A 12,166-nucleotide genomic window follows, 5' to 3' on the forward strand; every position below is an offset into this window, starting at 1 on the left:
CCCCGTGAAATTAAATATCTCGAGTAGATTTAATTAGACATGGAGAAGGTTCGTTCCTCACACATCTAACAGATGGAACAAAAATAGCAGTTCGGAAGAACATCTTTCAAGTAGAAGAAAAAAAGAATGCTTCCTCTTTTCCAGTCAAAAGGCCCGGGTTACATTACATCCAGAACCAAGAGTCTGCCAATTAAAGCCCCAACAGCTGGTTTTCAATATATAAACTGTGTGATAATTTCAGCTGCAAAATATGAACTTTCAGAATGCATGTACCTACAAGACGGCCAGAAGTAATGAATAAATATGTATTCCGACTTAACATGGTACATAATAGTATGAAAAGTGAGTACAAATCTTCCCTTCCATACAATGCAATAAGTCCTCCTAATCTCTCTTTTGCGCAGGTTATCACCTACTTATTTGTAAAAAAATGCTGCACGCAAAGTTGGTAAAGCAATTTCATACATTCACGTGCCCAGGTTTTTATTTTCAGATATCAACATGCAGCTCATAAAACAATAATTGACAGGAAGACTTAAAGAATGCCTGTTTCCTCATGACACCACCTCAAGACGGCAGGCGTAAAGTAATAATAGCTCTGCGCTTGCCTTCATCTCGGAACCTTATTTGAAAAAATGGTGTAATCTGTATGGCAAATTCTCAATGTTGAGATGTCTATGCTCAGAGGTAGCCTGAAAATTTTAATTTTTCAAACGGAGTTGACAGAATCAGCATCACTGCTTTCACTGTCGCTACTGCTACTTCCGCTCCCGCTTCCACTACCACTACCACTTCCACTGCTCTCACTCCCACTGCTACCACTAGAGCTAGAAGTCTGGCCTTCTTTTTCCTCTGCATTTACCTGCGCCCTCAGTGCTTCTGCGGCATTAGGTCCCTTATCAGCTTCATCATCACTAGCATCAACATCAGCAATCTCATCATCTGAATCGGTTTGATGTGGTTTATTCATATCAAACTCAAGTTCTTTCACTTCAATAGTTCCTCCATCAGTCGCTGCATTACCATCATCTTCATCAGCATTCATTATATCCAGTTCCTCATCTAGGTCATCCTTCTTCAGATCCGGTGATGGATTTAATGAGTTTGCTTGTGCCGCAGGGTACTCAACGGTCTTCTCCTGTCTTGGTTTTGCATCTGGTCCAAAAGATAAAAGAATCAAGAACTATTACATGTAACTAGAAACATATCTCAATGCATGCATTCACAGCCACAAGGACCTTCAGGCAAATATTATGAAGCATACAAATGATTTTGTATTTGAAAATGTACTCCATCTAGTGACAATTGAGGACACCACCACCCCTCAAAGTAAATAAGTGCAAAACATACTCCTAAACTCAATGAATTCAACAGTATCTCAGACCAATTAGAAATTGTTTACTGCAGGAACAGTAGATACTCTTATTTGGAGAATAATGTCATCCTTACTGCTAAATTCAACAATAAACAGACAGGACTCAATATTGTCCACCATATGCTTATGACTTCTCATAGTACCAGAAGGTAAAGAGGGGAACCACCTGCTGTTTTTCAATAGCTTAAGAGATAATTATACAGCCTCCCTTGTGCTTTAACTAATTACACAAACCTTCCCTCAGTTTGAAAAATTATACCAACCTCGCTACTTTCTCTTACTAACAATCACCCCTGTCCGGTATCAGATGTAGAACTGAACTCTCAGTGACTCAAAAAACATCTAACTGAACTAGGTGAATCGGAAAGTATCTTCCTAGAGTCAAACATATATATCAGCCTCAATAATTATTCTTTCTCTCCATTACAGTTTCAAGGCACATGCATTGCCCTGATTTTGCCTCTCTCTTCCTTACCGACGTTCCTAAGCAGCAAGAGAGAAACTTCTAACCTTCAGAACTAACATAACTGAGGAGAGAACTTAGTGTTCTTTTTCTGAGATAGTCAAATGTAACAGCTAATCCAACTGGATGGAATTGGTTAGGCTGAAGTAGAATGAGAATAAAATCCATATGTAGTGCATGCTGTACATAATTCTGAATTAAGATAAACATACCTGAGCTTCTGAAGTCCCCAATCTCAATTCGTTCCACTTCAACCTGCACCAGCATGAAAGTAAAAGCCTTGTATATTAGTACAACAGCAAAAAGTAATCATAAGCACAGCTTGCACTCAACTTCACATACAAGCAGAACAGAAGTATTTCAGAATAAATCTTAGCATTGTGGATAAATCAAGTCTGGGTCCAAGTAGATTATGAGAAATAAAGAGGGTCTCACGATAGGAGGTAATATTAAGTGAACCCCCTGGGAGCACAACAAAGATATCAGAAATAATAATGAAATCCAGCAAAAGCAAATTAACTTCGCACTCATTCTATATGCTCCGATCTGTCAATCTTCTTTGTAACACGCCATTTGAAAGTTAAAAACTTAAAGAAAATTCATATTTAAGAAAGATTAGAAGCAATTCTAGAAGAAACTCACAGGCACTGCAGGAAATGTGTCTTTGTTCGCAGGCTGATGCTTAATCCCTTTCGTGAGAGGTGGTGAGCTTGCATCAGATAATCCAGCTGGTGCAGCTGATGCCCCTGCGGATTCACCTAGCATCCTGTTATGCCTCAACCGCTTAACAGCACGGTGCAACCGTTCTAACCGAAAAGACTCGCCATCAAAGAATAGAACAGCATCATTATCCTTGTAATCCTCAGTAGTGCCCTCGAAAATCACCTTGGGCTTCCCAGGTTGAATATTTTGAAACTCAACAGTAACCTTATTATCCTTGCTCTTGTGTAATGCGCCACGCTGATTCTTATCAATTGAAGCTGGCTTGAAATCATCTGATAAAGAGAAAAATAAAATCCAAAAACAATGGACAACTTCAGATGTGACCACAGAGAAACGAATTTTGAGCCAGTTATGGAAACTAATGTAAGCAACTGTAACTCAAGAATGTAGAGCAAAAGTGCAACAATGTGACGTGAAAGGGCCATAATGAAAATGCAATTTTATGGTCTTGTTTTTTGTTTTTCTTCCCCAATCAGCGTTTCAATCAGCATGAACCCGCATGGAGAAAAGAGAGAAAAAAGACATTGTATAATAATATCTATCTTTCCTTGCCATCACCAAAACATTTAGTTAGCCCATGAAAGAATACACAAAAAAAACAAAAGAAAGTCAAAACAACATAGAAGAAGAAAGGGATTAGCACTCCACCAACAGAATCAAGTAAATTAGTTAATAAATGTGGCACAAATAGTGACATCAATCAACCAATTCCTAATGCAAATCGCGTATGGACAGACACTCATATCCTAGAAAGTGCGAGAGTAGAGGGAGTTGGCATACAGCGAAAAGTGCAGAATTTGGAGGAATTCTGATCCTTGAAAGATGAGCCTAGGGTTAGGTTGTACCATCGATCGGCTTGAGGCGCTGTACTTGGCTCGTTAGAGTTGTTGATTCCTGCCATTTTTACTGTCAATTCTGATCACCCGCGATTCTGTAGGAATTTCCAGCTCAAAGCGATTGGATGACAAGAGAACAGGGATGAGGTTATTTTCGTCTTTCTCTTCTCATCTGATTGTAAGCTTAAAGCCAAATTTGCCAAATTGCAAACCCTAATTTTGCTAGGCATTCATAACCAACGTTTTCCGTTTTGTGACATGTTGTCGGCAAACCCTAACAAGATGCGATGTGTTTACAAAGAAGTCCCTGGAGATATAAATCATTGCACATTAGTCCCCAATATAATAATTATGGATCACAATCGTCCCTATCAACATTTTCAGTAAAATTGGTCTTGAAAATCACCCACGTTGGTGAAAAATGGTAGAATCAAAGTGCAAATTTGTCGGACCACATTCGAAGCTAGGTCTTCTTTTTTTATACTAACAAATGATGTAAATTCGATTTACGTGCATAATTAAGCCATCCATATTATCGAGGAGCTGAAAATAAAAAAAAAAGATGAAATCATCCAAATAAAAAGTAAAATTACTAAACCACCCTCGTAGAAGCTGTTAAATACAACCATGGGCAAATGAATAGTCGGACAAGATGGTCAATTTTGAAACTTATTGTAAATCAGAAGGTTTATAAATATGCTCTTCAATAAATCATTTGAAAGGAGAATCGTTCCTGAAGGGAAAGCAAGAATTTGATTAAATTCTGCGACTAAACTGTTAGATTATATTATGGGCAGAACTGCATTTTGATCTTGTAATAATTGGATAAGTTTTTGTAACGTTAAATATATAAAGTTATGCATGCTATGAAATTATAATTTATAGTGATAAACATAACAAAATGGTTGATATCTCATAATTGATTGTCCCATTTTTTTGGAAATAAACTCTAGCATTCAAATTTTTCTTTCCATTGCAAATACTTTTTGAGGCAAAATTACTCTCACATCTTTTCTCACCATTATTCTCAATTTATTTCAAATTTCTCTTTTATTTCTTCTTTAATCTGTTACTGACTTAAGTATTGGAGTGCTAACTCTTGTTGCAGGGCTAGTCCTCTAATAATCTTAAGATTTTCTTAAAGATTCTTCGATCATTGTGGTGTTGCCAAATTTTTGGTATGTCAATATGAAGTCATATTGCTCTCCCTCAAAACATTATTTTGACGTCCTTTTTAATAAGTGGGAATTACAGAAAACCACCTCGAGGAACTGCATAATAAAAGAGCATTTTCGTCTTATTTTGTCTTTTTGTCCAAAGCTTTATTGACAGGGACATTATTGACATTTTATATTTTCAGGCCATTTTTTTGACCGAAAAGCACTGATAGGGATGATTTTATAATTATATCAAAAGTAAGAATAATTTATATAATTACGTGAAAGATCAACAGATGTAAAAGTAATTGTCTCAAAATTAAATCCCAAAACTTTTAAGTGGCCCTAAACTAATTTGCAGAAAGTCTAGTGCCAATACTGAAATACCATTAACTAACGATCCAAAATTGTCCCCGGGTGACACATCTGTATCTGCCCCAAAATTTATTGCTCAAAGAGCCCTAATGGCTGCTCAAGTATTACATTCAAATTCATCCATTTCAATCTCAAATTCTCCGGTATTATGCAGAAATACAACAATTCTTCGAGTTCCTCAATTGCGTCGTCTCCCGGCGTGCCCTAATTCTGTCAAGCAGCGCGCGGGAAGGAGACTATCAGTCCAGTGTTCGGAAAATCGAACTCAAACTCTGAGGACTTGCAAGAATTGCAAAAGCCAGTTCGATCCGTTGCTCAATCATCCCCGTGCCTGCCGTTATCACACTGCTCATTTTGGAGGTACTCAACATATTATTCGTTCTCCTTTTTCTTTCCGGAATTCAGTTGGGGAAATGTATCTTTACTCTCACTTTGGAGTGCTTAATCAAAACCACATTTTATCACTTGTTTCGTGAATTTTGGAAATTGTGGGTCTAGAGTTTTTTCTATAGTTGACTACTGGACTTAATTGGAGGCTTATTGTGAAAATGTTTGTTTTTTTAGGTGATTCGATTTGCCTACTTGCTTTTCAAGTCATAATATGGCAACGTGATGATCTTTATTTATTTATTGAGCGGAATGGATGAATTAATCATGAATGTACATTTCAATTTAATGTAAACGCGCGAGCCTGGAATTAGGAGGCAATTGTGGTGGTGCACCTTTGTTATGTGAATTGCATTTACAACATTACATATACATGTGCCCCTGAAGAGTGTGAAATCAATGTTGTCGAAACTTGAAGTGATTCCAAGAATGATTCCTTGTTACTACACTGCCGATGGTTACAACATATGACTGGTTTATTATGTCATCTAAACAATTAGAAATTATACTTGATTAGCCTCTGGACTGCTCAATCATTGTAAAGTCTTACAGGAGCTTAGGCATTTTTCCTGATATAGGTTCTAAATTTAAATTTTCCTTTCATCATTTTTATGCTGTCCAGGAGAAACCAAGAGAAAGTTTGAGAGTGTATATACAGGCGGCACCATGGACACCCCTGACTCCGGAAAAGTTTTCCAGTACTGGCATTGTTGTGGGTCTGAAGATCCCTTTGATCCTGGCTGCACCGCTGCACCTCACTCTTCTTATGATGACTGATGATGCAACTGGAAGCAGGACATCGTGTCCAAGACATATAGTGATTATCTATTGTTTTTGGTCTTCCCTTTCTGTAACTGAAATTACTTTCATATGTTCCGTAGTCTCTGCTCTTGAAAAATGTAAAGCATTTTCGTACATTGTCCTTATAAAAAAAAAACAAACAGAAATAAAACCTTTTTGGTTTTTTAATCTGGCTATTTTACCTTTTTACGTGTTCATCTTGTGTCAGAAGATTATAGTTACTGAACGCCCGGAATGTGTCTCAATTTGTTCGGTTTTTCTTCCTTTGTTTTGGTTTTCTGGCAGACGATTGGGCAAGTGGCGATCACCTTACATATGTGTGGGATAGGCTCACATGCACAACATCAAGCTCAAATGAAGTCTGGGAGAATTAAACTGATAATCTTTTTGATGTTTTTTGGAATTACTAAAAGTTTAGAAGTTCAAAAATTTGATTTGAGATCTTGCAGTTGTCAACTTTATGAAGCCACTGTGCTACATGTACTTCAATTGCGCATAAAAGTTCTTGTGGAAGGGTTGGATGGGAGGGATTGTGAAAGGGATATGCACTCAATTTTCTGTTTGGTAGGAAGAAAGTTCGAGAGGAAGCGAGATGTCAGCCATTATTTGGTATTCGTACATGCCCTTGTGTTGTTATGAATTATTATATAGGTCCCGTTTATTTTTCATTATTAGGTTGTATAAGCAATTTAACCCACCTAAATAAGGTGTTTATTTTGCATTATAAAAATTCATTTTTAATTCAAGAGTCTAATACTAATTACTGCTTATAGTAAAGAATTCAATATGCAAACAACCTGAGCAAACATAATATAATTAATACACGCTTTTCTTATCTTTTTTCTTTTCTTTTCTGTTTTTAAATCATGTCACCCAAACAACTTATATTACAAAGTAAATGGAGCCTTAGTTTTATAATAATTTTTCTGTAGCTTGTCACACATATAATAGCTGGTCACAACATAGGAAAGTTTTTCTGAATCAAATTTTTGGCCAAACAATATAGCATATATATTATATTTGTTATATAATTGAAAGAAAGCGATCAATTACAACGCAATCCAATAACACTTCGCTTACTCTAGAGAGTTAGCCTTTTGGATGCCATCAACCCGTCATATGAGGCGTCTATGCATATTTTTCTTTCTTAATGTATATAAAATTCAATAAATCGATACCTCAGAATTAGAATATATTAAGAATATTCTTGAATTGTCCTACTCATACTACAAATATTCTTGAATACCCTCCATTTCATTTTAGTAGAATAATGGCTAGGTAAATTGCATTATAAATAATACGGTCGTTCAGATTGAGGTCCTAAATATAAATTTGAGGTCATGAGTTTCTGTCGCACTGGATGTATGGGTATCTTTTTCATTTCATGCGATTGTATTGGGATTTATTTCATAGTTATTTGTTATATAGATGTGTTGATTGGATTGGTGTACTGTTTAATTTATGAAATTATTGATGTAATTACACCATGTGCTTAATGCAATTTACCCCCTTGCGATATTGAAAATGAGCAAATTACCCCTATAATAAAAAAATAACAATTTATCCCTCCCGTACTTTTTAACATAGAGCAATTTACCTCCATACTAAGAAGTTAAATTGTTTCATCTTAAAAAAACACAGAGGCGGTAAATTGCTATATTTTAAAAAATATAGGAAAATAAATTATTATTTTTTTAATAAAGAATAATTTACCTATTTACAAATCACAACGATGTTGCTTGCATTTTGTTTTTCTAATTATACAATTATCGCTCTTAAAAACAAAAAAAAAAATAAAAATAAAAGTAGTGTGATTACAAGAGCAACGGGCCGTGATGGAAATGTTTGGTAATCCCTTCAAGAACATGTAATGGAGGCTAACTTGCCACGAAATATATTAAAAGCGTATAAGCAAACCAAATTTGGAAAGAAATAGTGCTACATTGGGATTGATGTATGGCAAGAGTTGCTTGTTGATTCAATTGAATAATTGGGATGACGTGCTTTGCTTTTCACCAACCCACAAGCGCATTTAATTAAACAAGAAACCTCAAGAATCTTTAAACTAAAAATGAAAAAACCTCAAGGCTGTGTTTGTATTTGCGTCTCTGCATTTTTCAAGACAAAATAAAATACACTTAATATTTATTTTTATATTTTTACACTTTATTTGCGTGTTTTTTTTGTTTTTCAACTTTCTATATAATATATATATATATATACATAATATAAAACAGACATGATTTGATAATAAATAGTAATTTTTGTCTTCAAAAAATACAACATTAGCCATAAAATAAAGTCAATATATGAACTATACATACTTGGGTATCAAAATAAATTATTCTAAAAATAAAAATTGTGAGAATTTATTATAATTCAATATTTAATTATTAGGTTTATCATACTTTTTAATTTTTTTTTGTATTTTCCATTACCTACCGATAGTCTGAAATCCAAATGTTAACAACCAACTTCAATTTCATTCCAATATCAGGTTAGTATTTTATATTTTTATTCATAATTTTCAATAAATTTATGATCATTGAGACCTAAATCACATATAACTCTTTGTAATTGAATTATTTTAAAGAACATATAATTTATTATATCATTAAGAATATTCTAATTTGAAAATATTAAGTCAACATATTTAACAACAATTGAACTTAAAACTACAAGATTTTAAACTTTAATTTTATATATCATTCTATTCAATTGCTTATCAATATGTTGAAAAACATACCTAGCATAGTAATATATTTATATAACAAATCTTGATAAATTATTGTATATGATTCAAGAATTACACGATAAATATTTTTTTGACATCTTAAATTTTTAAATTTAATACATTTGAATTAAATAGACTGATCGATAACAATCCAATTTAAATTGGAAAGAAAACGGAAGCATTTTTGGTAGCGTCCAAATTGGGTATCAAAGCCCATGGGTATTAACAGGTAGAATCTACCCAGCCGAAACTCAATACATATTTTTTTGTTGACTCTAGATCTAGATCTAATAATATAGATTGGGCTTGAGTCGGAACATTTTATTTTTTCTATGAGCCTGAATAGGTTCTTACCCCCATTCATTAATAACAGCCACCCTCATCAATATCTCCGAATATTTCAATCCCTTAATACACAACCAAGACTTCCGTTACTACAAAACCCCATTTCTCTACGTATTTCTTTCGTATACCTCTACACAACCTCCATGCACGCCTCTCTCTCTCTCTCTCTATATATATATATATACCATAATTTAACTTGTAATAATTAATATCCATGCCGTGCGTATCATGTTCTCAATCAACCTTCAATGGAGGCAGCTCTCTTATCAGGTAGTCTTCGATTGCCCATCATCAGACGGTTGTCGTCGAGGAACCCCTCTGGCCGTAGAAGAAACGCGCTTCTTGTTCATGCAAAACAGGGGGATCAGAGACGTGAGGGAGAATCCGTCGATGAGAACTCGTTCCTTCTGAGTATTCGTATCAAGAAAACAAAGGCGGTGGAATCTATCGAAAGAAGAGTATTGTGGAGTGAAGGGGAGAGGAAAGTGTCTGTGGACTGCAATGATCAAGGTGTTGTTGAAGCTGTAGAATTGTTGAAGTCGTGTTTTGGGAGACCAAATGTGGCGGCTGTGGGAGTAGTACTGTTAGGGTTAGTCGTGTTGAGTGTCGTTCCATTGACGACGAATGATGTTGTTGGCAGTCTGGTTAGAGTCGTGAATGGATTGCTGGCTGGCAGCCATGTCTCTGTAGATATTTATTTTTAGCAATCTTAATTGAAAATTATTTAAATAACGAGGAAATATTTGTAATAATATCAACAGGACCGTTCTCGACAATTAAGTGGTCCTAGGATGAGTAAGAAAAAAGAGGCCCCAAACCAGACATATATAGAATAGTTGATTCATGACTATAATTATTTTCTTTATTATAATTTTAAGTAATCAATGCCTTAACAAATAATATGCAATATACAAAAAGAAAAAAGATAAAGAAGCAGTACAAGAAAGTAGCAATATGATTAGCTCAACATACAGACTTTGATGTAAGAAGCAACACTTGGAAGCAATACGTAGCCTTAAGTCAAGTAGAAATAGCACCATCCAAGTAAAAGCTCCAGCACCCTCAAACGACACTACAACTATATAAATTAAATTATTTCAAAAATCTCATTTTTCTTTTCAATAAATATAATATTTTCAGATCATAAAGAGAAAATATGTTTAAGTTTATCTTTTAATAGGGTTGGAATGAGAATTGGTACTGGGTCTGAGCTGTCGATTTGATATAATTATAAATATTTTATTATTATTTAAAAAATTATAAATACGTCACAATTATTAACATTCGTCTAATAAACAATCCATTCAACAAGTCCAAACACCAGATCACACGTTTATCATAAGATGATTCTTTTGTCCTTATTGAAGCAAAGAGCTTTTACAAGTGGAGATGGGAAGGAAAATTTTGTTGCAAGTACTTATTTATGAGGGATCATGTAATGGAGGAGAATTCATCTCAAATATAAATAATTATATTCATTATTTTTTTGTTGGCAAATATTGAGATATTTTTAGATAAAATAATAATCTAATTTTGAAAAATGATAAAAAGATGCTAGAGTTTATCTCAAATATAAATAAGTATAATTTAAAAATCAATTTTTGATTTATATAGAAATAAAAATTTTATTTCTTATAGTGTTGTCTTTTTAAAGTAATTAAAAGATCCTAGAAATTATCTGAACAAAATTTCTTTGATTATCTATATTAACTTAACATTTCTCATTTGTTTTAGAAAATAAATTTTATTTCTTATCATTTGTGGTCAAAGTTTATCGAAATATAGAGCAAATAGCGAATCAATTTCAAAAAATAATAGAGAGATTCTAGAACTTATCTCAAATATAAATTAAATACAATTTAGATTAATTCATTAGTTATACAAAATAAACTTTATCTAATATTTTTATTTAAAAAATAACATTTTTTGATATAGTTTGTGGTCAAATTTATTAAAATATTTCAAACATGAATCAACATGGTTTTTGCCATTAACTTGGGACAAAAAATACGTATTATCGTATTTGATGGTATCAAATGCGAAACTCACCGTAATTGTAGAGAGTTGATTGAATAGACCGCTTTAGTAGAAATTATCCAATTTCATAAATTTGACAATAATATCTCAAAAAAAATAACAGTCTAACGGCCAGATGGATCACATGTTTTAAAAATTCAACCTCTTTCCTCACCATCTTGATGCCTTTCGTAGATCAATCAAATCCTGACTTATTCACTTTATCACCTGCAGGTGGAGGAATAAATCCAGGTTATGTAAGCAAAAGTTTAGTGAAGCTATGAGTGGGTGCACATAGAAGAAAATGTACATAATAAAAAACTCGATTAAAATACTTAAAATATATCATATTGACTAACAACAAAAACAATTGAACCTTGAAGACTATACTAGCCAAGAAACGAATCACATGATCACCACTTGTGTCTTCTGAAAGATCGTTTACTACCTTATTCTCCATAGAGGAAGCGACGCTACGACCGCATAGAACTGGTCATGCCTAGATACATGGTGGCGTCAATCACGCACAAACAACCACTAGCCTGTCCGTAAAAGAACATCTCAAGAGGGAACAAAACACGAGACCACAATTGGCAGCCCAATGCTACCTTAGCATGCCCTGCGAACTGTCCAATTCCAGGCTCATTGACCGGTTAGCAAGAACTACATTATCAAATCCATAAAGCCAAATGAACAACCATATAGAAAATAGACTGTACAAAGACTACCAGCATACTGAGTATTACGACGAATTGAACAACGTCAAAATAAATAGAACTTCTTGGATACGCATTTGGACTCTAGAGGTGACTCAAATAGAAGTTCATAACAAATAACAGAATACCATATGATCAACATAATAATCACATTATATCAATTAACTTCATAGAGTTCCGAATGCCCACTCAAATCCATATAAATAATCAAATATCAAATTCATTCATTTGTCAATTA

At 34.0% G+C, this 12,166-nt stretch overlaps 2 protein-coding genes across 2 annotated transcripts; one reads left to right on the forward strand and one right to left on the reverse strand.

Annotated features, from left to right (window-relative positions):
• On the reverse strand, positions 292 to 3,655 carry LOC105176132 (ELL-associated factor 2). Its single transcript, XM_011098840.2, has 4 exons — positions 3,342 to 3,655; positions 2,481 to 2,833; positions 2,051 to 2,093; positions 292 to 1,155 (listed from the first exon to the last, which is right to left on the reverse strand). Exons 1-4 carry the CDS (start codon positions 3,460 to 3,462, stop codon positions 710 to 712), a joined length of 963 nt encoding a protein of 320 aa, XP_011097142.1. The 5' UTR covers positions 3,463 to 3,655; the 3' UTR covers positions 292 to 709.
• Positions 4,960 to 6,285, forward strand: LOC105176133. Its single transcript, XM_011098841.2, has 2 exons — positions 4,960 to 5,289; positions 5,939 to 6,285. Exons 1-2 carry the CDS (start codon positions 5,019 to 5,021, stop codon positions 6,091 to 6,093), a joined length of 426 nt encoding a protein of 141 aa, XP_011097143.1. The 5' UTR covers positions 4,960 to 5,018; the 3' UTR covers positions 6,094 to 6,285.

The sequence above is a fragment of the Sesamum indicum genome, linkage group LG13 (assembly GCF_000512975.1).
Source record: "Sesamum indicum cultivar Zhongzhi No. 13 linkage group LG13, S_indicum_v1.0, whole genome shotgun sequence".
In the NCBI taxonomy this organism is placed as follows: Eukaryota; Viridiplantae; Streptophyta; class Magnoliopsida; order Lamiales; family Pedaliaceae; genus Sesamum; species Sesamum indicum.